This window comes from Salmo trutta, chromosome 10, assembly GCF_901001165.1.
Source record: "Salmo trutta chromosome 10, fSalTru1.1, whole genome shotgun sequence".
Classification (NCBI taxonomy): domain Eukaryota; kingdom Metazoa; phylum Chordata; class Actinopteri; order Salmoniformes; family Salmonidae; genus Salmo; species Salmo trutta.
The window spans coordinates 12,283,957-12,310,257 of record NC_042966.1 but is presented as its reverse complement, the minus strand read 5'-3'; the positions used below and the strand labels follow the sequence as shown (position 1 = coordinate 12,310,257).

At 42.7% G+C, this 26,301-nt stretch overlaps 2 protein-coding genes across 5 annotated transcripts in view; one reads left to right on the top strand and one right to left on the bottom strand.

The window, feature by feature from the left end:
• The first annotated feature begins 4,899 nt into the window (after positions 1-4,899).
• Positions 4,900-8,491, top strand: LOC115201130 (uncharacterized). The gene has a single exon (XM_029764452.1). It carries the CDS (start codon positions 7,130-7,132, stop codon positions 7,790-7,792), a length of 663 nt encoding a protein of 220 aa, XP_029620312.1. The 5' UTR covers positions 4,900-7,129; the 3' UTR covers positions 7,793-8,491.
• LOC115201129 (wings apart-like protein homolog) overlaps positions 8,042-26,301 on the bottom strand; it is a 51,529-nt gene continuing 33,269 nt past the window's right edge. For all 4 annotated transcript variants that reach the window (XM_029764449.1, XM_029764448.1, XM_029764450.1 and 1 more), the window contains 13 exons: positions 25,906-26,042; positions 23,786-23,897; positions 23,327-23,560; positions 21,893-22,004; positions 19,743-19,840; positions 17,192-17,268; positions 14,539-14,717; positions 13,496-13,611; positions 12,793-12,957; positions 12,452-12,671; positions 12,161-12,249; positions 10,530-10,625; positions 8,042-10,296 (listed from right to left, as the gene is read on the bottom strand). In XM_029764449.1, coding sequence (XP_029620309.1) covers positions 10,231-10,296; positions 10,530-10,625; positions 12,161-12,249; positions 12,452-12,671; positions 12,793-12,957; positions 13,496-13,611; positions 14,539-14,717; positions 17,192-17,268; positions 19,743-19,840; positions 21,893-22,004; positions 23,327-23,560; positions 23,786-23,897; positions 25,906-26,042 — 1,701 coding nt within the window. In that variant the 3' untranslated portion in view covers positions 8,042-10,230. The remainder of the gene's footprint in view (positions 10,297-10,529; positions 10,626-12,160; positions 12,250-12,451; positions 12,672-12,792; positions 12,958-13,495; positions 13,612-14,538; positions 14,718-17,191; positions 17,269-19,742; positions 19,841-21,892; positions 22,005-23,326; positions 23,561-23,785; positions 23,898-25,905; positions 26,043-26,301) is intronic.

The window sequence follows — 26,301 nt, the reverse complement described above, 5'->3', positions numbered from 1 at the left end:
AGGCTATTAATGAAGTGGGCTCATAGAGAATGATAGAGGCTTCTAGTGGCCAAAGGGCAGTATTAACATAGGGAGCGCCATTGAGGGTTTCCACCATTTTAATGAAGTAAACTGGGTGGGCCTTCCAACTAAGGGGCCAGTGTTCCGGCCTAAAAACACAGTTGACTGCTCCTACAGTTTTGCTTCGGTACTGCAGTTTAACTGACGCCCGGCCCAGAAAGGCAATTTCTATAGACGGCCACACAGAGAAGTCCAATTTTAAAAAACCTAATAAGACACTTTACTCATCACCTTTGTCCACAAAACATCCATTGAATTATTATAATAACTGTCGCTGAGGCCAATTTTTTTCCCAACACTCACAGCCGAAGATATTAACATTTTATATCCCTCCAATGTCTGCCATGTTTTTGGAAGACGTGATGACGTTGTCGCTGCTCGCGCTGCTCCCTGAATGCTAGTGCACATGTAATGTTGGTCCGTATAAACCGAATGCAACCCAGATATAGAAGGTCCATAAATTGGCGTATGAGAAGATTAGTAGATTACCTTGAAAACAACGGTCAACATCTTCGGCGCAGTCTCCAGTTCGTACTATAGCTCACTGCTTCCAAATTCATTGGGTGATCCCTCCTGGTGACCCTGTTGAAATCATGTCCAACCGGGTCATCAGGGGGGATCAGTCAATCTTGAAGAAGAAAATTGACTACTTCAAAATAGAGATTGCCTTAATGGCGTGGCCGATGTGGTCACAGACGCTATAATGGCACAGATACAAAGATGGCTCCTCTATCTATCTCTATAAGTGGGCCCCGGATTATAGACAGAATCCAATTTACAACATTTTGACCCTATACAAATGATCAGGTAATAGCCTGGCTAGTTTATATTTTATAAAGGTGCCATATAACCAACGTTCCTTCTAAACTGCGCACGTGTGCGGCCGTGCACTTCCTCCAGGACTGCGCCACAGAAGAAATGCCATGCCGCGCAGAGAGGCAAGATATTGAGTTCGCCCCATTAGTTTGCACTATCAGCGTTTTTCAGTGATCGAATCAACACTATATCAGCCCCTGTTCAATGCAACAAGCCAAAACAAATCTAACTTTGCAAGACTGACTCTGTGATTTTGTTGTAGGTAGAGCCAGAGCTCAACAGAGTAGAATTCTATTGGCCTGGACAGAGCACCAGCGGTCTTTCAATCACCCATGAGTGAATGCACTTTTCAGATCAGATCAGAGCCTTGCATGTGCACATTTGCTGATATTCTTTGCTATTTAGCAATTTATTAGCCCAGTTATAGATAAGTATAGGTCAGCAATGGGGAGTTACTGCTTCCTGCAAGAGCACAAAACGTGTAGGCTACATTTCAAGCTGTCTTTGAAAAGCCAGTCAGGTAAAAAGATTTTAGCTGTGTTCGAATACCCATACTAACATAATGTGTACTACATACTTAATGAGTATATACTACATACTATTAGTTCATTTTAGTATACTGTAAACTAAATGTATCGTTTCAGTTGAGCGTACTAGAAATTTGCCTGTCTACCGGAAGTTGATGCTGTTGCTATGCAACCTCTTGCTAGCTTGTTAGCATAACAAATGTCTAGCTAAACATTTTACGATTTTGGGTGTGTTCGTCAACTCAATCTGGAGTGCCAGCGTGCGCTCTGGACGTTTGTAAATCCAGAACGTTGACAGATTGTCCATTCGTAAATTCAGAGCGCACACTGGACACTCTGGCCGAGGAGTAGGGTTGATCCTGTAGTCTATCACAGTGCCATCCGTTTGTCAACAAAGCCCCATATACCACCCACCACTGCGACATGTTTGCTCTCGTTGGCTGGCCCTCGCTTCATATTCGTCGCCAAACCCAATGGCTCCAGGTCATCTATAAGTCTTTGCTAGGTAAAGCCCCGCCTTATCTCAGCTCACTGGTCACCATAGCAGCACCCACACGTAGCATGTGCTCCAGCAGGTATATTTCACTGGTCACCCCCAAAGCCAACTCCTCCTTTGGCCACCTTTCCTTCCAGTTCTCTGCTGCCAATGACTGGAACGAACTACAAAAATCACTGAAGCTGGAGACATATCTCCCTCACTAATTTTAAGCATCAGCTGTCAGAGCAGCTTACCGATCATTGCACCTGTACATAGCCCATCTATAAACAGCCCACCCAACTACCTCATCCCCATGTTGTTATTATTATGTTTTTGCTCCTTTGCACCCCAGTATCTCTACTTGCACATTCATCTTCTGCACATCTATCACTCCAGTGTTTAATTGTTAAATTGTAATTATTTTGCCACTATGGCCTATTTATTGCCTTACGTCGCTAATCTTACTACATTTGCACACACTATATGTAGACTTTTCTATTGTGTATTTACTGTATGCTTGTTTATCCCATATGTAACTTTGTGTTGTTTGTGTCGCACTGCTTGGCTCTATCTTGGCCAGGTCGCAGTTGTAAATGAGAACTTGTTCTCAACTGGCCTACCTGGTTAAATAAAGGTGAAATAAAAATAAAATAAAGAAAAAATCTGAGCCTTCAACGATAGTCAAGCACCCAAGCTAACTGGCTAACGTTGGCTAGCAACTTCCAGACACAAACGAGAGAAATCCTCACTCTGACCATTTTACTCGCCCTAGCAGATCTGGTTAGGCTGTTTTCATGTTATCCAGAGGGTTGGTGACTGTAACTGTGCTGCTGGCAATAATTTAATTACGCCTTTTTTTTGCCGACGTTTACACCGGCCATATTCAACGGGTGTTGAGCGTGTGTAAATTCATCAGTTATTCTGCGCGAAAATGCTCTGAAATCTGAGTAGATTAACAATGTTCATTGAAACACACAACGACTATACCACTTAGCTAAGAATGATGTGAATAATCAAGTCAATAAACGTTGGGTAGATAGTTAGATAGCAGATAGTTAACATACTGCCTGGCAAGTTCGATGTAGTTGTAGCCAACTAACGATAGGTAACTAGCTAACACACCGGTACATACACAAGTAGCACAAAACGTTCCTGGAACCTAAGCCAATGTTGGACTTAGGTTGGGAAAGGTTGTATATTGGTGTTGTAACAACGTTCTCTCAACATTCCTAAATAAACATTTTTTTAAATGAATGTATTTGAAACATATTCCAACGTTGCCAATTGGTTGAGATTTGGTACTGTTGGACACTTATGAAAGGGAACTCTTGGCCAACGTTTATAAACATTGTCAGGAGGTTTCAAAATGAACGTTTAAAAATAAATGTATTTCAAACCTATTCCAAAGTAGCCAATAGGTTGGAATTTGGTACTGTTTGACACGTACAAGAAGGAACTCTTTGCCAACGTTTATAAACATTGTCACTAGGTTTCAAAATGAACTTTTGCTTGCACTCCCATTGCCATAAAAACGCACAGTTCCATCAACTTGTTTGCAGAATTCTGATATGCGCAACCGCTTGAGTGCAGACAAGACGCTCTTTTCTTACTGCCCGTGAGGTGAATTCCCTGCATTAACGTCGTCGGGTCACTTGGTAATTTGTATATGTGATAACATGTGACGTTAGCTTTTCATTATGGAATCAGTGTTGATTTTTAAATTATTAAACAACTGAATGCCTGGAGTTAGCTAGCTAACGTTTGGTTAAGTTAGTTAACATTTCAGTACAAGGTAACGTTAGCTAACCTAACTCGGTTGACTCACTTAACATAACGTTAACATTAGCTAAGTTGACTAACGTTAGAGTAAACAAGGCTTATTAACACTATCTAACTTCACCATTCTGCTAGTTAACCAGCCAGCTGACCAGACGAAACATTACGTTACCCCCTTGCCTTGTGTTCTTCGGATCATAATTCTCCTTTGGTTGTATTGGTTACTGCTGCTTCGGATTTCTCAAACCAAGCCCAGGGTGTGTTCGCTGACACAGATGTGTCAATGTAACTTAGATCAAGTCACCTTGCATTGAAATAAAAAATAAATGTTACTAGTCCAATGATGAGTTTTAACACTCAGTTACTTTGTTTCAGACCACAGCACCTGAAATAATAGAGAGAGAGAGAAGCCCAAGAAAGAGAAGGAGCACAAGCACGGAGTCCAGGGAAATAGTAATGTAATTAGTTGTTAATCCAGTTATAGTTCATCAATAGTTAGTAATTAACAGTTGTATTTCCTTGTTGGTTAAATAAATAAAAGGTTATGTATTATAGTCCCCTTTTCAGTCATGTAAATAGTTACCAATCCAAACATAGTTAATCAAGAGTTAGTAATTAACAGTTTTATATTGTATTTTGTATTTCCTTGTTAGTTAAAAAAATAAAACTATATAGGTGAAATGTCCTGTCTTTGTTAGTTGAAGGCATCATCGCATATAACACCTATTACCAACGTTAACCAACGTTTGTTAAACATTGACGAACGTTGGACGTTTGAAACCCAACCAACGTTGTAAAATACACCTATTATAAATGTTCATTAACATTTAAAAAAGAACTAATAGCCAACGTTGTAAATTACAATAATACCAACGTTTACCAAACGTTGATGACACCTATGACAAACGTTTACAAAATGTAATCTGTCCCCTACACTTGAACCAAAACCGAACATTTATCTGAATGCATTCAGAATGCTTAGACAACCAATCCAACACCTAAAAAAAAACGTTTATAAAACCTGTTTTTGCTACCTGGGTACTGCTATAATGCTATGCGGTTCGTAACGTAACTTATTTCTTTATTACATTGCTCAACATTTTGTTAAAATGTATCATAATTAGTTAGAGCAACGAATTTGTATCCGCTCTCTTCAGACTTCAGTTGCATATTTTCAGACATTTTCTTCAAATCTGAAAACGTTGTGAAGCCACGCCCATTTATGAAGAATTGCATTATGGGCTCTAAAAGTACGGAAAAGGTGGCCACTGCATGTACACTTCGGATTTTGGCGAATTTAGTACGACATCCGCGAAATTTTGGCATACTATATCCATACTATGCCCAAATCACGTCACAAATAGTACGGTTAGTATAAATATTCGAACACAGTTTCTGTCTTAAAGGGGCACTGTTATATTTTGAGACAGGCGTGAATGTGAAAATAAGCCAATATGCAGAGGGATAGCCTACATTGTCTAATTCTCTGTATGGTAAATAATAATTAATTGTATTTTGTAAAGTGGCATCTTGCATCATACAACACAATACCGTACAATTTACAGTCATCTACTTGGCCCATGGTGTTACAGACCAAGTAAAAAAGTATGAATTAATGTCAAGCCCATGCAATGTATTGTACACCACTAATGGACTACTGAAGGCTATATCATATAAATCAAAAGCTATGTCGATGTGAAAATGTTATGGAATTTGCTCCATTAGTTTTGTTGGTAGGCCTCAAATAGCCACAGCCTCAGTGTTCACTGACGAGCGGAGGAAGTTGCACAAAATTCTCAAGTTTCCGCTCACTAGATCTAAAATTTGCTCAGTTCCCCCCAAAATTTGAGGGAACATTGCATATAACCTCTCCTGTAGACAGCAACGACAATGGGTTCTGTTTCCTCAGCTATTATGAACTACATTTTTGTCCAATAAGCCTAGATGAATGTTCCCTTATTCTTCTCCCAGTAAAATACTAATTTGTCTGAAGATTAGGCTAATTTGTGAAAATGAAACATGAGTTTTAAGAATATAGTGACGTTTTAATTATTCTTTGCCAAAAGCAGTGGATTATTAGCCTGCTCTATCATAAATAATCAAATCATCATCACCAAATAATTTTTCAGACTCTTGATCCGTTTTAATCCAATAGGAATGGAATACATTTCCTCAAATCAATTGTTTGTCTTGGCCTATTCAAATTCATATTTTGGGATTAAATCGAGTAGAGTTTGACAATTTACGGTTAAATCATTTGTTCATTAGAATGCGCTTGTTCTATTAGATCTACTTTACTCGACGCACAGACCAAGTTAATGATTTCTAACAAGCGTGTGCCTCTCCTTTCAATTTGACTCGTGCGTCCGGTTTGCGTCTTATGTCGTCGATGGCAAACACTGAAAAGAAAAAGCCCGTTTTACCCTCCACCTTTAATCCCGTCAGTGAAATTTGGTCTCGTTTCTTCTTGTCTTGCTCTGACAGGCATGCATGCACCCCAATTTACCCTCGTGGCGGGGGGCTCTAATCTACCCATCCGGCAGGGTTTGATCACAGGCCCGTGTCCTCGGTTCAATGAGACGCTTCATTAATTTTAATATGCGGAGTGTGCCAACAACTGTCAGGACCTCCTAGGCCTATACCCAACCTCACCACGTGTTACTGAAGCTCTCCAACTCGCAGACCAGTCTTCAATATATGTGTAGCCTATTATTGGTTTATTTACTGTTTTTTGGAGAAGCTGTGGTATGAAAAGCGTGGGTTACAATGTGCGCGGAGAAAACGGGTCACATTTCTTTAGTGGGCACCGCTAAACGGATTAGTTTAAGCACTGCGTATGTGGCAAGTCAATTAGCCTGCTGTTAATGTCGCTTTTTAGACACATTTATTTATAATTATTTCACCCAAGGTTTTCTTCTCTTCTGTGAGCGTGAGGCTAGACCCTTGATTTCAAATATCAGGCCTACAAATCACTTTGTGAAGATATTAAGTTATTGTATTTGTAGTCAGGATATCTCACAAAGGCCAATATTATTTGATACAATTTATATTTTTCCATGGTTGCAATTATCAAAAAAGGTATGTTTTGACAGTTATTTTTAGCAGAAATAACAAGACATTCATAGCCTATGCTATGCCATTAGCCTAAATCTTAATAAAATAATGAATAGACAACGAACTCTAAAAGTGGCCTGATCGCACTCCTCCCCAGAGCCAAGCCACATGCACCCAGTAATCACTCAGATGGACCTAATCCACTTTTGATGAACTTGGTTAATAGACTTCCTGCTGACATTATCAAAGGGATCCAACTCTATTCATTACGTGCACACGACCCTCGCCACGCCCATAGCATCCTCACAAGCTCTGGCGTTTGTCAATAAATGCACCCCTCACACCCAAAACTTTAAGGGACGGGTCTAGAAGTTCTGTTACACGTCTGCACCGTTGAATCTATACCCTATTCAGGACAATGCCACGCCGCAAAAGTCTCTTTGTGCCATTTATCTCCAGAGACGCAGACACTGGAGCGGATTTGAAAGTGCAAGCGCATCGTATAGACGGTCCACATGGAGCTCTTGTGCAGACCAGTTGGATAGAAGAGAGGGCAGAGCGCAGGGGCAAGTGTGACCCGTGCGCTATCGTGGAGCTCAGATTGCCAGGGCTCAGATACATTGAGCAGGACCGGAGCACCATCGATAGAGCGCAAAGGCGTCGCCGTATGGCTGCAAACTCCCGCGAGAGGAGGAGGATGCTCGGGCTCAATGTCGCATTCGACCGCCTCAGGAGCGTCATCCCCAACCTGGAGAGCGACAAGAAGCTGTCCAAGTCAGAGACTCTTCAGATGGCGCAGATCTACATCACGACGCTCAGCGAGTTGTTGCAGGACAGGCCCTGCGGCACGGAATTCAGCACCACTGAACTTGAGAGCACCGAGCAAGTGCGCACGGCCCCAACTGGCATGCCAACAGTGAACGATACAGCAGAAGACTCCACGGTTGAGCTACCTGGGCCAGGAACATACGATACCGCATGTAGAGACAGTGGGAACGTGATGCGTGCGCCCTGCGAAGACCAGAAGACAGAGCTTAGAGGGTTTATGAACCTGTGGGAGAGAACTAGTGGCACAAAATAACTGGTTTTGTTTGTGCTTCTTAATTGTTTATTTTTTCCCCCATAAAAAAAACATGTAGATTCGTGTTTGATACCTTATGTAGATTATTTGGCTCAAGTAAAAACACTAACAATTTGGCATCTGACTTTTTCTCCCCCTCACAGTTCAGTCTACTTTTGCATGTCTGAAAGTTATAGGGGCAGTTTATGCTGCATAAAAGAGCAATAGATTATTCCAAAACATGACACAAAAGTATCAGACACAGATGTACTGAAAGTAGCAATTTTTATTCAAGTTAAAATTATATACAAGTAACCAAAGACATTCTTGAAATTGGTACAAAGAGCATGTTCCTGCATTTGGCTTTTTACACCTTTTTAAATCTGTCTTTCAAATAACACAACTGAAAATGCTGTATAAAATAAATTGGATTGGATTCAGAAAAGTAGTCTACCATTTCTAAATTTCCAATATTTACAAAAGTATTTACATTGTTCCATCCATTTCCAGATTTGTGAATAGGGCTCTTGTAAACTTCAGAAGTGTTAATTAAGCTTAAAAAAAAAAAAAAAATGACTGGTGTGGCTCCCGACTACAGCGTACATCAGATTGAAATACAAGAGGCTTAACAGCTTAGAAAGTATTGATGAGGGTGTGTGCATGGAGATGGTTGAAGCTTTAATGTCTGCATGGCTGTGGGTGTGCATGCGCGTAGTAGAAGAGAAACAAAAACATGTCGGAAATATACAAAGGGGAATGAACGCAACTAGGAAATAAAATGGGGAAACTTCATCTCCCCAATTCTGTACATCTTAACGCCAAACAGCCCCACGACCGACTAACCTCCGCATTCAAGCTGGGATAAGAGGATTTTACAGTTTTATAGGAGAAAACTATGGGAAATAGCATATAACCAATGAATTAGCTGACAACGTCATGCAGCCAACAGCAGTCCCAATCAAGCTTGAATTGCACAAAACTGAGAACACTGGCCATGAAACAGGTTGGTTATATAATGGGCATCACATTATGAAACTCAGAACGGAGTGAGTATGGATACAGCAACCGCTAAACTGAGAGGCTCAGTTCATGAACAACAGCGCTCTTATCAATTCAAGTGCTTAAATTAAAAAGTTTGAAAAGCAAAAAAAATAATAATACTGTAGTCTTTTAGTCCAGTTGATTTTTTTTGAGAAAAGCTTAAAAAAGAAATTGAAGCATTGAAGAGAGGAAGAACATAACTTAATGCCAGACTGGCATGTATTTATTCAGAAACAGAAAACCAACACTGTAATGTGGTCTACAGCCTTTAACAGCTAGTTAAAGCACTGTGGCCATTCAGAACCAATAGTCTCTCCAGTACAAATTAAAAGACAAATATCCATACTTTCCTGTTGGCCATAACCAACAGGAAAGTTCTCTCACGTTAGTGAAAACTACAGATGAGGACCATTTCAGGTCTGTCCTTGAACTACTACAATCTCCGAAAGTATCGACTTGGGCAGAGGTGAGGTGCTCACAAAACTAGCAATTCTCTCATCCTCGCCACTCCATGTACTTCGAAATGGAAAGAAAATCTATTTGTTCATTTCTAAACCTTTTTACACCCTCCCCTCAACGACAGAGGTTTTTAGAACACACACACAAAAAAGGAGGACAGTCGTGAAGGCAATAAAAGCGCTTCAGTGCAGTGGGGCCGTTGGGCTCTGGGGGCTTTCAGCATTTCAAAGCGGGCTGAGAGCTTTTGCTTTGCGTTCCTATTCCAGTTGTGTGGGTCACTGCCGAATGCTTTCTATGGATTCAAGGGGGGGGGGGGGTCAGGCACACAGGCACTTTGATGACAAATCGGAAGTAAACAGAGGAGGGAGGCAGGGAGACAGACATCTTTTACAGCAGGCAGAAAAAACAATGGAGGATGTGGCAGATGTAGCAAGAAGGCAACATATCGATTTGGGATACAAGGAGTTTTTATATAAATGCACAACCTGAATAGCACAATTGGGGGTATCGAATAAAGAAAAATGGTCACAAACCAACAAAAAAAACCCAGCATTTAATGAATATCATTCTGAGAATCATAAATTACAACTTCGTGAGGGAACAGAAAGGAAAAAAAACAGTGTTTGGAACACAGAACGTCTAGAATATAAATGGAAGGTTGTAATATTTTCTGTTATCTGCTCCGAGTTCTCCTGTTCCAAACAGACGTCATAATAGGAGTGGTGGAATACTGAAACAGTGCTTCAGGCCTCGCGTGTTTGAAGGGAGGCCATCACAGTATGTATAGTGAACGTGACGATGATGAAGATAGGTGGTTGTTATTAGCAGGCTGTGTGTGTGTGTGTGTGTGTGTGTGTGTGTGTGTGTGTGTCTGGACTTGGCTCTACCAAACTGTCCTGGTCTCTGTGTGAGGCGAGTGGTCAGCCCCCAGTGTGGTCCCTCCCCACAGAGTCAGGTCTCTAACAGTGTTCCAGATAGTCAATGACCCGAGAGATGGACTTCTGCCCTGCGGTGCCCACATCACACTGCGGAGAGAGCGATGAGAGGGAGGGAGGGAAAGAACGATAGAGCAAAGGTCAGTTACCACACACACTCTCTCCACACAAAATCCCTATTCAGATATAAGGCTACAGGGGCCAGACTGGGATATTAGTCATTAGCCTGTACAAGCTCAATGACACAAAGAGGCCACAATAAAGACCTTTAAGCAGACACTTGTAGGCAGACATTTTATCTTGTAAAATGTGAGAGAACTTACTGTAAGATTCATGAAATTTAGGAACTTCTTGAGCATTTCTGTCATTATTGAGAAATCTCCTTTGGGCAGGTTTTCCCTCACAGTAGTCACATTCATCTGAAAAAGAAGACAATGAATCAACACAGAATCCTTTGTTAGTTCTACTCACATTTCCAATCTCTGATGAAATAAAGCACAACAGGCAGATGCATAATGTTGTGTCAGATAACAGTAATTCTAGTGATAAACGAATGTCCGTATCATCTCAGAGGGAAAACAAGCCGTCACTGTAACCATCAAATCCAAGGTTGGCCGTGTGCAGTAGATTACATGCTGGGTGGCGACGAACAGTGGTGATGCATGTAGAATTGTTGGAGAAATAAAAATACAATTATTTCCAAATGTTCTGTGGTCAATTCTACATGCATCACTACTGTTCGTCGCCACCCAGCATGTAATCTGCTTTTAAGTACACTCGGCCGTCCATTGCTCTGGTGTTTTCTCTTGAAAGCCGTATTCAGGCAAGGCTAAAACTTCTGAAATCATTTAATTGGAACATATCCAGTCCTATAGTAAAGCTAAACAGTTTATGGTTTTATTTTAAAATGAGTGGGGCACCCTACTCCCCACATATTTTTTTGTGTTTTATTGGGGAGGACAGTGGTAGAGCGTTAACGTAGGAGAGAGCGCTACAAGAGCAATGAGCTGGATTCGGATCCATACTGGAAGCTGTATGTGTTTCATAGGCAGCTGCTTAGACCGCTAGACCAGGCAGGCCACAACCATTTTGTTTTACAAGACAAACAGAAGTCTGAGGTGTGACCTTCCCGAGTTAAAACACAGAGCCCCTGTCCAGATTAAAACTACAGCCTGGGATCGGTAGAGGTTTATCAGAGAGCGAGATAATGACCGTGGCACAATCAATCACAACCTAACGGCCCATTGGGAGAGACCGTGAGAGAGAGTCCATTACTAGAGATGCACTAAGCTCTCAAGGCATCATTGAATCGCTAATAACAATCTTCAAAAGAGAAAAAGGCCATTAAAGCAGGAATAAAAATCAACTCCGCTTTTATTTTCCTCTCGACAGTCGGCCGTGAAACTTTTAAGACCGCAATTCGGAAGGAAAACATTGATGGTCCCGGAAAGGTTTTAAAATGACGGATGTTCACTACCGATGTTCGAACGAGGCGTTGCTGACGAGTCTGTGTCTTAATGATGATGTGGGTATTTGAAGTTCAGATTGGGCACATTGGAAAAGAACAGAATATTCAGAAAGGTATACGTAATGGGTCGACCTCAGCACTAGCCAAGTGCATCTGTACACAATGGATTCGTTAGCCTTCCCTACCCCTGGAAAAGAGCATCTGCTAAATGTCCAAAATGGTACGGAAAATGTAGCCTAAATCTGTGTGTCTAGTGAACAATCCCAAACTAGGTCCATGTCATTCATTCTGTAATGATGGAACTGTTATTACAGAAAACTTTTTCGTTATATCTTTGATTCATCTATTTTATTGCCTTATATATATTATTTATTTATTTGATCTTCTTCATTTGAATGACTTCTTTGGAAATGCACTTTATATAAAAGTTTGATTTGATTATGTAGAGAAGCCGTGGTGCTCAGAACGTCAGGAGAGTTGCCTTACCGGACTCCCCTGGCAGAGACAGCCCAGTAGCAGAGCAGTGTAGGAGGCCACGATGCTGTCCTCCATGTGCTTCCCAGCATGCTGCAGAGCTGCAGGGGGAGAGAGGAGAAAGAGTCGCCAATTACTACAACCTCCGATTCAGCAATGCCTCATTTATAATGCAAACATAGGTTCTACTCAATCTCTTTTCAGAGTTACCTAATGTCAGTATGGATCTATTACTTGGTTACTTAATTAGTTAAAACTTTGTCTTTATTTATTTAGCCTTTATTTAACCAGGTAGGTCATTACCTTTGGTAAGGTCTAGCTCCTCGTTTTCCTCCTCTTTCTTGGCCTTCTCCTTCTCGCTGACGGCGTTGGTGTTGTTGTTCTCCGAGGCCACCCACTGGATCTCGCCACCAGACTCCTGCCACTCGCCGCTCTGGTCCAGCTTGGGTTTGGGCACGTCGTTGATGAAGTCATCCGTCTCCGCCTCTGCCGCTATGGCCGCTTGCTCCCGCTGGAGGAAGAGCTGAGGGCGCAAAATGCATACGGTCAGAAAGGTTTGCGCTTGCATGTAATCAGTTCATCCACCCTTCCAGATCTATGCCTACGAGATCGTATAACGCTCACTGAAAATGTCTCTAACCCACCTGCACCAGGGCAGCGATGGCGGTGAGCGATCCTTCCGTCTTGAGCTCCTCTTTGTCAGCCACCAGGACAGAGTTGAAAGGAGCTCCTCCGTCCATCTCCATCTCCATCAGACAGTGGCGGTTCCTAGCACTGTACTCCACCAGGTTGATCAGCAGACCCAGACCCTGCATGGAGAACCATCACACTTGAGACATACACATATACACACCTAGAGTACCATCACCAAGACCCAGACCTTGCAGACACCAGTTGCATCCCAAATTACACCCTTTATGGGCCCAGGTCAAAAGTAGTGCACTTGAAAGGGAATAGGGTGCCATTTGGGAAGCAGTGACAATCCCACCTCAAAATGGACAGACACACAGTCCAATATCATCCCCTACACTTAAACCCTCATCTATCAACTAGGTCGAGTTGAAACATATTCAAGTAAGTTCCTTACAGAGGAATGGTAATAGAACTGGGGAAAAAAACAACAAGACAAATCTAGGAAGTCAGGGTCCGTATTCATAAAGCGTCTCAGAGTTTGAGTGTTGATCTAGGATCAGTTACCTTTCAGATCACAATGAGTACAATTACATGGACAGGAGAGACCTGATCCTAGATCTCCTACTCTGAGACACTTTATAAATATGGGCCCTGGAAACACATCTAACCAAAGCCATGGCTGCAATTTGATACTTGGGTAATGACGACGCTCACCAGTACTCGGATGTCGAACCTCCTCTCCTGATGAAGGTACTGTGGGACGCGGAGCACACAGTTCAAAGCTGTCATGATCATGTCCTCCTGCTCGCCGGTCTTCGTGCTTCCCCACTCTACACACACAAGGGGTAGAACATACAGCTGTGACGATACCAGTACTGCGATATTTTCTCCATGGCATAAATGAAAACATCAAGTAGATTTAAAAACCTGCTGTTAGTAAAATACTGTGTGCTATAGCTTGGAAAATAAATACAAATGTGAATCACGATGACAACAATGTTTGTTTCCAACATTAGTGCCGTTTTCCTAAAGAAGTTAAATCTGCTTTGTGCTATGACTCCTTGCCATGATGCTAACAAGTACGGCGATACTGGTATTGCCCCGACCCTAGTAAAACAAAGTTACGACGGGACCTCAACAGTTATGTGCATAACCCATTTTTGGGAAGCTGAATGTCTTTAGGTGTCATCTTAAAGCACTTCTATGAACGAGCGGCGAGTGCACAACGTAGTGTAGGTATTAGAGATTCTGGGTTTGAGTCCAGACTCTGTTGCGACCGAGAGACCCATGGGGCGGCACACAATTGGCCCAGCATTGTCTGGGTTAGGGGAGGGTTTGGCCGGCAGGGATGTCCTTGTCCCATCGCGCACTAGCGACTCTTGTGGCGGGCCTGGCGCAGTGCACGCTGACACGGTCGCCAGGTGTTTCCTCCGACACATTGGTGCGGCTGGTTTCCTGGTTAAGTGGGCATTGTGTCAAGAAGCAGTGCGGTTTGGTTGGGTTGTGTTACGGAGGACGAACGGCTCTCGACCTTCACCTCGCCTGAGTCCGTGCGGAAGTTGCAGCGATGAGACAATTGGATACCACAAAATTGAGAAAAAGGGATAAAAAAATAAAACACTTAAAAAAAAATAGATAGTGTAGGTATGCAAATTTACTCAATAACCATCATAATTGACGACCACCAGAGGGAGTGGCATTGGCCCTGTCTGGTCAATCTATATCCAGATTATACAGTGTGTGTGTGTAGCTCTCACCATTGTCGTGGGTGAGGTTGAGCAGCACGCCGATGATGGCCTTCATGCAGTCCTCCACGGCCTTACCCACATTGCTGTGGCTGGCGTATGGCAGGGCAGTGCCCGCCGAGCACAGGGCACTGTTCACCCCAGTCTCCTGGCTGTAGCGCTGGATCATCTCCTCGCAGTGCCACAGGGCCCTTTCGACAACACACAGGAGCAATGGGTTAGCAATGGGTTAGCAATGGGTTAGCAATGGGTTAGCAATGGGTTAGCAATGGGTTAGCACGCCCGCATGCTTCCCATCCGAAACAGTTTGTGCATATGTTATGACGACATTGTGACATTTTTGCTTGTTTTGGTCTTCGGCAAGGGCTTTTTCGCCTGTTCGTGTACACATTTCTCTCTCTCTCTCGAGGCAAGCCAAAAGGTCGGTAGCCGAAGTGCACGCCCCTTTATCGGTGATTGGTTAACAACAGTAAGGATTCTTCAAATTGGTGTTTGTTGTCATTAAGCAAGAGACTAATTGTTTTCATTAACATATTTCACTTGAGAAATACTGCACCAAACATCCTAGATGCAAAAGCGCGTGACAAAGAGCTCTCAAAATCAAATTACATTTTTCTTGAGTTATCTTAGATCAATTCTGACTATTTTAAAGCTATGGTGTCTCAAGATGGACAAAATACTATTGCCGCTTTTTAAATTTGTTTTTCAAGTTAAAAGATCTTAAGGGAGTATATGCGAGCACACTCGATTGGTTAAAATGGCGACACCAATAAGTAATTCGTTTATGTATCAAGTCAAGCACAACATCAGTATTGAACTAGAGGTACTCGGCTATATAGCCAATTTCCATTTATGGTCCCTTATGCCAATGTCTATTCAAGCTTGATAGTTTCTCATTTTGGCATTGAACTTATAGCCTGCCGATGTTGTGCTGGGAAAGAATAGTCTCCATATTTGATGGGAGGATCGTTTGATTGACAAAAGACTGGACTGAAAGTATATGGAAGCGGGCTCTGGAAGGACTTCACACGGAATTAAAACACTAACAGAGTGCGTCTGGAAAATAAGCTTTAAAAAAGTAAAAAAGGGCAACAATTCTTCCTATGAGATTGTTGTATTATTCAGAAACCGTGATGGTACATGGGAAACAGGCCCGCAAAAGATAGAAAAGCAATAACACGTCTCTAGTGTTTCTCTTCGCATATAGACATAGCCCTACACCATTAGTCAGACAGCATCCCCGCCAATACCTTTGAAAAAGGCAGTGTGCAGCGGGAGAGAACAGAGCGTAAATTTAACCTATAACAAAAAGGTTAGCAACAGCCGCGCACGCCGGCTGCATGGCTAACCAGAAGCAAAACAGCTTCATGCAAAATAGCAAAATAATGAGATTAGAGATAATGGGGGTCATTTATTATTAAGGCAGAGAGGAGAGCGGAGGAAGAGTTCATTCATTAGAGTGGGGGGGGGGGTTGTTAATGAGGGCATCTGAGCTGCTGTGTGGCTCGACCCCTCTGATTTCTCCCCCCCGTAATTGAATTAGCGCAGCCGCGATCAATGCGGCTAGTGAATCCTCTGTGTAAAATCTGACAGCGGTTCTTTCTTTTACCCAGTCGGAGAGGCCTCCTGGCTGGGGGTGCAAAGGCAGTTCACCAAGGGTGAGGCAGGGGTTAGGAACCAGAGCAGGGCGGTCAGGGTCCCGGCTGCAGTCAACGCACCCTGCCTGGGACGAGGCTAATTCAGTTAAAGACGGAAGAGTTTAAACAGATAAGTGGCTGTGGTGGAACGAGGCGGGTGGGGGACTGGGACGCTTGGGGGGTGGCTGACCCTTACAAGGGGAGAGAAATGGGGGTATTGATGGAGGGCTGATGGGTCCAGCGGGGGCACAGAAGTGGCAGAGTTTGCTTTACAGAGGGGAACACGGACAGGGCGAGGGCGGATGCTGTGATTGACAGTGTTAAAAATGTGGAAACTACAAAACAGAGCCCTGATGAAAATGGACATTTCCCCATGTTTCTCATAGAGCTCCATACAGAAACTTTTGTGCATGAATTATCCTTGCGATATAATCTGTCAGTGAGGAGTCAAGTGCATTTCAATCAATATAAAAAGGCAAAGAAGATCTATGTGAATACTTGGATTGGGATGGAAAAAAGCTGTGTAAACTTAAAAGACTAAGATAGCAGAACTATTTTTTAAATAAAATCTTTGAGCACTAACAAATCACCAAAATAAAAGCTAAACAGTCAAAAATCAATGAATTTAGCAATACATATTTTGTTATTATGTTTGAGCAAAAGACCATGCATTAAACATGGAAAAATGCATCGGATTACAGGACATTTGCTTTAAAACTGCACAATTCTCTCTCAGCTCTATTAACGTGGGCCTCAAATTCTCTAAAAATGCAGGCACGACGACAGGCTGATCGCTCCCCCTGCCATAACGACCACCTACGCCCCTATTTGATCCAGAAAAAAAACCTGATGGCAGCAGTATTCTAAGTCTGCAGCTGTAAAGGCAGATAGGAGTCAGTGGCTCCTGAAGCAGTCAACTGTGGAGGGAGGAGAGATTCACCAAACGGATGCATTGAATCAGCACTGCTACCAATCAAACACAATGATGCCGTCTGGTGATACAGGACGCGCTCATACAGGACACTCACTTGGCTGAGGAGCAGATAAGCTGAGAGTCCTTATAAGCAATCAGGTAGCCCTGGTTCTCTGGGTTGTGAACAGTTACCTGCGCAAATCAACAAGACAGAGAAAGTTAATTACACAGGGAATTCAATGTATTAACAGTTCATCTCAAATCAAGAGCACACAGAGCCCCCTATAGGAGACTCACATTGGATTCACAGACTTGAGTTGATCAGTAATCTAACATCAGCAACCTGCTATCTAAATATACACTGTAGTCTGGCTGAAAGTGAAACAGAGCACAACTGCAGGCTTAGAGGGACATGGGCAGCTGTTACAAAGATCAACATTTCCCATCAATACTTTATAACTGATCTTAAAGACACGCTTCGGAAGTTTTGCGACTAGTGAGTATTTTTTTTAACCTCCCGGTTTGGCCTGGATGTGTCAATGTGTAGTTCATACATGCATAATCTATGAGCAGAATTACGGCTTTACCTCAATCAGCCACGAAGTCCCTAGTTTGAAAGCGACTGTTTACTGGAAGCTGTACGGCGCCATTTTCCCTACATTAACCCTCGTGGGCCAGCCCCCTAGGAATTCGAGTTCCAGCCAATGAGAATCAGCCCCTTGTCATTTGAGTGACAGCTAGCAAGATGCACACAGCAGAGCTGAAAGAGAGCAATGACGTGGTGCACATATCTGCACGTGTGACGTAGTACGCAATTTGATGATCACTTTTGACTCATGAGCGCCACTTTCAGAACTACTGGCTAAAAAGTACTGGAGAATATCTTTACATAAGATATAGTAAGGGCTATGACTGGGGCTCCTGACCCTGATTATGAATTGATGTAATTTTCAGCCTTCTAGTAGTCAGAAGTGTTGTCCAACACAGTAGTGTGTGTGTGTGTGTGTGTACACACACACACACACACACACACACACGTTTTCCTACCTCATCAGAACTACGTCTTAACATGTGACCAGAATTTGGGCTGGGCGATATATCAAATTAATTTGAATTCATGTTTTAGCACGTTTCACATCTCCTTGACTCCTGTGCTGTATGCACCTTCCCACACAGACACCAAGCCCCTCCCCCTGCCACGCACAACAACGAGACGAAAGATCACTTCTTCCTCCCGACAACAATCCGTTTCAACTCGCTATTTGCATTTGAGGTTTAGTCCGACATAAAAATGGGTCATATGGACACCCAAGCACGTTGAGACATTTCACTGTAATAGAGAAGTTAACCTTTGACCTTTAACTTTTGACCTTTGTAACGATACCCTTAAGTCTCAACTCCCAAAATGTACAACAGAGCAGACCCTACTAAGACAAGAGTATCTTTAAAAAAAATTACAAATCCACGATTTTCTCTCTTTTATAAACAATATAAAAACACACACATACAAAACGACAACGTCATACAAACCTTAACTACATCACACCTGCCCAGACCCCACGAGCACATACCGCCCGCATCACATTCCGCCACGTGGCCTGAAACGCCACCATTGTGTTTCTCTCCGTAGGCCACGCACTTTCTATATCTAAATAGCTCATTTGATTTTTCCATTGTGTTGATGGCGGATTGATTGATTTCTACTTTAGTATAAGACGGGAGTATCAATTAACATGATTGTGGAAAACGCATGATCGGTTTGTCGTACTCGGCGTTGCAGTACCACTTACAGCTAGCAGCATTTCAGCCACAGACTTATGTGCTAAGCAATCTAGTCGGTTTTAGAAATGTGAAATGAGCATCAAAAGATGCATTTGTATAAGGATTTGGCAAAAGCATCTTCGGATCCAGATAGATGTTCAAATCAAGTGGCCCATCTAAACAATGTGAACAGGCTGCTGTTGTTCAAACAGATGGAGACAGACAGGAGGGTGTATTCATAAAAGTTCAACTGTTCTACCTTGTTGGCAAGCAAATAGATCCAATTTGGCTAGACTTGAAATATAAAGATCAGCTGGCTACTGACTAGTAGTGGGCTTGTGCTTGAGAGATTGTTTATGAGACCTGTGTTAATGTTCTATAATGCCTGTTACCAGAAGTTGGCCATTATTAGTGGATGTGCAGAGTTCTGGATACATTTGTAATGAAAAGGGCATTTTCATATACAGACTTGAAAGCCAGATTAGTGATTATTGCCACAAAACAGGTTCAAATGATAAAATAAGTAAATGATTAGTGGGTCTTATGGTTGAGGACTTATATTCAGCCTAAGTCGAATTTTACAAGCCCTGAATTCATTATATTATTCCCAACTGTTTGAAATGCAGTGTATTGACCTTTAACTGTGCAACAAAAGCTTGTAAAAAATAAATAGATTTTAGGCCATGTCGCCCAGCCCTAACCAGAATGTCCTGACAAGGTAGGAAAACAAGAAATAACATTTTCAAAAAGAAAGGACTTTTTTCATGTCCTGAATTTGTTAAAAGGCTTTCTTAGGCTTAAGGGTCAGGGAAAAACAGGTTTTTGAATGGGAATACATTTTTACTCACCAAAAAGTCCAGAAAATTCACAAAAACAAAGCTGTGTGTGTGTGTGTGTGTACTCACGCTCTCCAGCACACGTAGACACCTCTCGGCTCCCCACAGCGATGCCACCAGCTTCTCCTTGTCATCCTCGTGGCTCAGGTTCTCCACACATTCTTTCACTGCAGGAAACAAGATGGTTCAACCTCTCAACCCCATCGATCAGGTTAGAATATAAACCCCCAAAATGGAAACGCCATTGAAGAGCCATGACCTCAACCCCATTGAACACCTTTTGAATGAATTGGAACGCCGACTTCGGGCAAAGCCTAATCGCCCAACATCGGTGCCCGACCTCACTAATGCTTTTGCGGCTGAATGGAAGTCCCCGCAGCAATTTCCAACATCTAGTGGAAAGCCTTCCCAGAAGAGTGGAGGCTATTATAGCAGCAAAAAGGGGGGGGACCAACTCCATATTAATGTACATGATTTTGGAATGAGATGTTCGACGAGCAGGCGTCCACATACACTGCATGACCAAAAGTATAATTTTTGGTTGTTGCATTGGCTGCGTCTCAATCCACCACATCTGCCGATGTCGGCCATCCACATTCGTGGTGAAAGGTGGCAGAGCTACGGCAGTATTAGTGAGACATCCAGAAAATCGTTCTGACGAAAACGTCCAGTGTTCAAAAGGTTTGGTCTACAAACTAATATGACCACACGGAAAGATGACCCTCACGAACACAATGGTGTTCTCCATTTTGCTCTACGACCCCCACATGCATCACGGGACTTGTCTAAAGTCGGCCCGCCGATCTGCCAACATCTGTCTGTAGCGTCAGAACTGTTTGGGATACACACTAATATGACCCGCCTGTGGAAAGGGGAGACTCTCACGAACACGTTGGTTGTTTTGGTCTTGCACGCCCACAAGCCTCGTCTGAAAATAGCCCTGTACCAGTTAAAATGTTTTATGGAAGTACGCAAAACATTAGGAACACCTGCTCTCTCCATGAGATTGACCAGGTGAAAGCTATGATCCCTAATTGATGTCACCTTTTAAATCCACTTCAAATCATTGCAGGGTTCCCGAGTGGCACAGCGGTCTAAGGCATTGCATCTCAGTGCAAGAGGCGTCACGACAGTCCCTGGTTCGAATCCAGGCTGTATCACATCCGGCCGTGATTGGGAGTCCCATAGGGCGGCGTCCGGGTTTGGCCGGGGTAGGCTGTCATTGTAAATAAGAACGTTCTTAACTGACTTGCCTAGTTAAATAAAGGTAAAATACCAAAAAAATGTAGATGAATGGGAGGAGACTTGAGACAATTGAGACATGGATTGTGTAGGTGTGCCATTCAGAGGGTGAATGGGCAAGAAAATATTTAAGTGCCTTTGAACGGGGTATGGTAGTAGGTGCACGGGTTTGCGTGTGTTAAGAACGGCAACGCTGCTGGGTTTTTCACACTCAACAGTTTCCTCTGTGTATCAAGAATGGTCCACCCCCCAAAGGACATCCAGCCAACTTGACACAACTGTGGGAAGCATTGGAGTCAACATGGGCCAGCATCCCTGTGGAAAGCTTTTGACACATGCCCCAAGGAATTCAGGCTGTTCTGAGGGCAAAAAGGGTTGCAACTCAATATTAGGAAGGTGTTCCTAATGTTTTGTACACTCAGTGTATATGGAAGTAGTACAGTGCCCCCCAAAAAAGAGGGGTTAAATATGTTAAAATATAAAAAACAATTTCCTGGTCTTATCGCTCTCAGATATAGGACATAGCCTTTTGACTGTTTTTCCATGTATGAATCGGTTATTCAATGCGTTTCTATGGGCAAGATAAATTCAATGTTTAATCAAATATTCAAATATTGTATTTTTTTTTAAAAACTGCAAACTCATTTCTTGGAGGGCCTAGCGTCTACAGGTGTTCGTTTTTTCCTTTCAATGAATCCCTAAACAACCAGGAATGGGGAGTTCCTTAATAATTAATAACCTTAATTCAATCAATCACGTACAAGGTAGGAGTGAAAACCCACAGACACTCGACCCTCCGTGGAATGAGTTTGACACCTGAACTTCAAAATCAAATAGCTAAACGATCCTTGGTATCACCATCTTAAAATAATTATACATGTTAGTTTAGTAGAACCCCCCATGACTGCTCCTGTAAGTCGCTCTGGATCAGACCACCTGCTAAATGACTCAAGTGTAAATATCTAGGTCTAGCTTACCTTTATCCACTATGTGGTCCAGGCCTCCCAGGAGCCTAAGCTCCTCTTTAAACCAGTCCCCAGCCCGCTTGGAGGTCAGCGATAACAAGGTCTCCATGGCTAAATGCCCCGTCTGCGCACACACAGGGAGTAATGAAAATATACTTACTTCACACACGCACAGGGTATAAGTAGACATGACTGACTCGGTGTGTTGTGATTCAAAGACGCTAACTATGACAGACGATAACAGGGTGAGGAATTGGAAGAAAGAAATCTAGATTGTCAGGAGAATTCTAGATTGCATGTAGGTAGAGTTCGGGTTCAACCACAACAACACTGACATCTTGAATTTCACTGTCGATAGATAGAGATATTAATTATGAAAGCGTTAGCTTCTAACGTTACAAATTTTAAAACAAACTGTTGAGCTCAGATGATAAGCAAACATTCAGTTCTTCCACCAACATTCAATCAGATTCTCTAATGATTAATTCAACATGGAAGCTTACAAAAATATAAAAGAGAGTGAGTCCCTGTGATTATTCCGAAGAGAGACCGCTCATCAAAATCAGTTGGGGGGGGGGCCTTGAGGCGAATGGTCAGTCTGCTCTCTATGAAGAATAGGGCTTCATCCCAAATATCACCCTATTCCCTACATAGTGCACTACTTTTGACCAGAGCCCTATGGATGACATTTGGGACACGGACTAGAAAATCAGTGGAGAGGATATTTATAGAAGGAAAGGAAACCAAAAGGCTAAAAAGCCAGATATCAAGGGCCCTGTCATCACGTCATCAGATTAAACCTGGTTTTAAATGCTGTGCAGTTCCGCCAGTCCCAATTCAAATACATTCTTTCCATTGGCTCTAACGTGCAAAGCCATTGTGTGTCAGGGGCGACTGTTCATCTCTCTCTACAAGGGGATATGTTATCATTTCACAAACAAAAGTCATGTTTTTTTGGTGACCGTCACAGAGACCTCTCATTGCATCAATCAAGCAGTGTTTTCCCCCAACAATGTCTGAAATAATTATTCAAAACATGGCTTACAGCAGCCCCGGCCATTAGAGGAGCCAAAGCAGGAAGATTATTAACGTAAATCCAAGATTACATCTACACAACACCTGCTAATCCATACTGGTTTAAGGCCTGCATTTAAACCTCTAGTAGTCCATCTGCCACAGGACAGAGGGGGAGGAGAAGAGTTAAAGAGATAGACGGGGAGAAAACAAGGAGGAGGAAAGAGTCTCGGCCTCTGAGCTACAGCTAGTCTCCATCCTGTAATCATAGACCAGGGTTATATTCATTAGGCACCCCCCAAAGAAATAATAACTGGCCTGAAACGGGGAAGGACTACCTGAACTTGTCCAACAGGAAACACTCATGTTTGTTTTCCGTTGTATGCCCTAATGAATATGACCTAAGGTAGACTCTCTCTAGGGAACCCTTACCGTGATGTTCTCCAGGTCCAGGTGCTTGTTATGCACCGTGTCGCACAGCTTGCGGATCTTCTCCTTGACCTTTGACATCTCCTTGGCAGTGAGCTGGTTGTCCTTGGCCACAGAGTGGTCCCCCTCCAGCTCCAGCAGGCGGATCATCAGGTCTAGACTGGCCCGGTCCAGGTCCATGTTGAGTCGGTCTCGGCTCAGGATGTACATCAGACTGGCCGTACACAGGGAGAGGTTCTGGGAGAGGGGAGTAATGGAGAGAGAGGGAAAAGGGAGGAGGAGAAAGGATACGTGAACCTGATATCCAGATTTTAAGTTGTGTCACTAACACAGGTTGTGTTACTAAGCGCCAATGCCTTTTGTCACTTGGCAGGCTCCAGTTAAAGGTTTGAGCTTCAATACTGATCTGACAGAAACCAAGTCAAGTCAGCCACAATCTCTGGAGGAGCAGCCTTAACTTACCGGGTGCTGTGGGGCATCGTTGAGAGTCTTGAAGACCTGGGCCACCTTCCCTCTGGCCCGCAGGTGCATTCTGAAGCTGGGCATGGCACACCTGGTGGCCAGGCTAATGATACTGCAGGAGAGGAGAGATGAATAAAGTTGAATTGAACAGAGAAGAGGGGAGAGGGGGGTCACTCTTCTGCTAGATCATCGTCTAGTTTGCCATCATCTGATGGGAAAGGCAGTGGTGCATATGCTGCGAGGAAAACCGTGCTGTTAACCGCAGACCTCATCATTATTTTAAAGCTGGAATCCTTAATTAACCTGTCTGGGCTAGGGGGCAGTATTTTCACGGCCGGATGAAAAACGTACCCAATTTAAACAGGTTACTACTCTGGCCCAGAAACTAGAATATGCATATTATTAGTAGATTTGGATAGAAAACACTCTGAAGTTTCTAAAACGGTTTGAATGGTGTCTGAATATAACAGAACTCCTATTGCAGGCAAAAACCTGAGAAAAATCCAAGCAGGAAGTGGAAAGTCTGAGAATTGTAGTTCTTTTGATTCTCTATCGAAACTAGTGTCTGTGGGGGACGTTGCACTTCCTAAGGCTTCCATTGGCTGTCAACAGCCTTCAGAAAGTGGTTTGAGCATTCTCCTGTCACTGGGCAGATAATAGGAGCTCAGTTACTGAGTGGTCTGCCTGGCAACAAAGTGATTGGATATGCGCGTCACGCGAGCCCGCCGTTCCTTCTTTTTCTTCTTGAATGAATATGCTATTGTCCGGTTGGAACATTATCGCAATTTTACGTAAAAAATACCATAAAGATTGATTTTAAACAGCGTTTGACATGCTTCTAAGTACGGTAATGGAACATTTTGACTTTTCATCTCTGGTTCCGCGCTTGCGCGTTATGCCTTTGGATAAGTGATCTGTACGCACGAATAAAACGGTAGGTATTTGTACATAAATATGGATTATTTCGAACAAAAACAACATTTCTTGTGGAAGTAGCAGTCCTGGGAGTGCATTCTGATGAAGATCAGCAAAGGTAAGAGGATATTTCTAATACTATTTCTGAGTTTAGGTTGCCCCGAACTTGGCGGGTGTCTGAATAGCTCGCCGTGATGGCTGAGCTATGTACTCAGAATATTGAAAAAATGTGCTTTCTCCGTAAAGCTATTTTAAAATCTGACACAGCAGTTGCATCCAGGAGTAGTCCATCTATAATTCTTTAAATAATTGTTATATATTTTGTCAACGTTTATGATGAGTATTTTTGTAAATTGATGTGCACATTCACCGGACGTTTGGTGGGAATACATTTTCTAAACATCACGCGCCAATGTAAAATGCTGTTTTTGGATATAAATATGAACTTTATCAAACAAAACATACATGTATTGTGTAACATAATGTCCTAGGAGTGTCATCTGATGAAGATCATCAAAGGTAAGTGCTTCATTTAGCTGTGTTTTGGGTTTTATTGACACATGTCCTTGCTTGGAAAATGGCTGTGTGATTATTTTTGTCTATGTACTCTCCTAACATAATCTAATGTTTTGCTTTCACTGTAAAGCCTTTCTGAAATCTGACAATGTGGTTACATCAAGGAGAAAGTTGAATTATGACATTTTGTTGTTTTTGAATTTGCCGTCCTGATATTTCACTGGCTGTGTCCTGCAGGTGGACGCTAGCGTCCCACGTAGCCCATAGAAGTTAAAGTGGAACTCTAGCCTCCGTTTCACCTCATTTACTTACAAAGGCACATCTCAATAGGTGGTCCAGGTATGTCATGACAGTAAAAGTTCAACAATTTCTGTCAAAGCATGTCTAACGGTGGTACTGCCACATCCGTTTGCAATATTACAACAAATTTACTGCAAACAAACACTTGTTCCCCTGACATCATTGACAAAACAGCAAAATATGCACTCCAATTTTCATTACCAAGTCGTACGACGCTCCTCACCTCCACATTGTCTACAAAACAAAAACAATAAGAACGGCCATGGGGCGGACAGTGGTGTCGTTTCCCCTACTGCGGATTCCATCTTTAACCATCAATGAGATGCCAAAGAATCTGACCCCGTATCAGTAGTTAAAGCATTAACTAGCAGCTAGTCAGCTGGTCTTACCTAAGGCAGCGTGTGTTGAGGGGCTGGCCACTCTTCAAGCCAGTGGCCAGGTACTCAAAGTCATCGGTGAACTCCTGGTTCTCGCCAAACTCCACCACGTCGTTGAAGTGCTTGACATGCTGGACTACTGTGTATAGCTGGAACAAAGTGTTGATGTCATGTCAATGCATGCTGGACTCATTAAATCACATGATACAATGAATTCGTACGGTATTCATACCCTTTCTCCACATTTTGTTGCGTTACAGCCTTATTCTAAAATGGATTAAATAAAACATCCTCAATCTACACACAATACTCCATAAAGACAGTGAAAACTGGATTGTAGAAAAATATTAAAGATCAAAAAATCGAAAATAACTAATTTACGTAAGTATTCAGAACCTTTGCTATGAG

Excerpts from the sequence above, each read along its gene's own strand:
- LOC115201130 (XM_029764452.1), top strand. The coding sequence starts at position 7,130 with ATGCCACGCCGCAAAAGTCTCTTTGTGCCATTTATCTCCAGAGACGCA.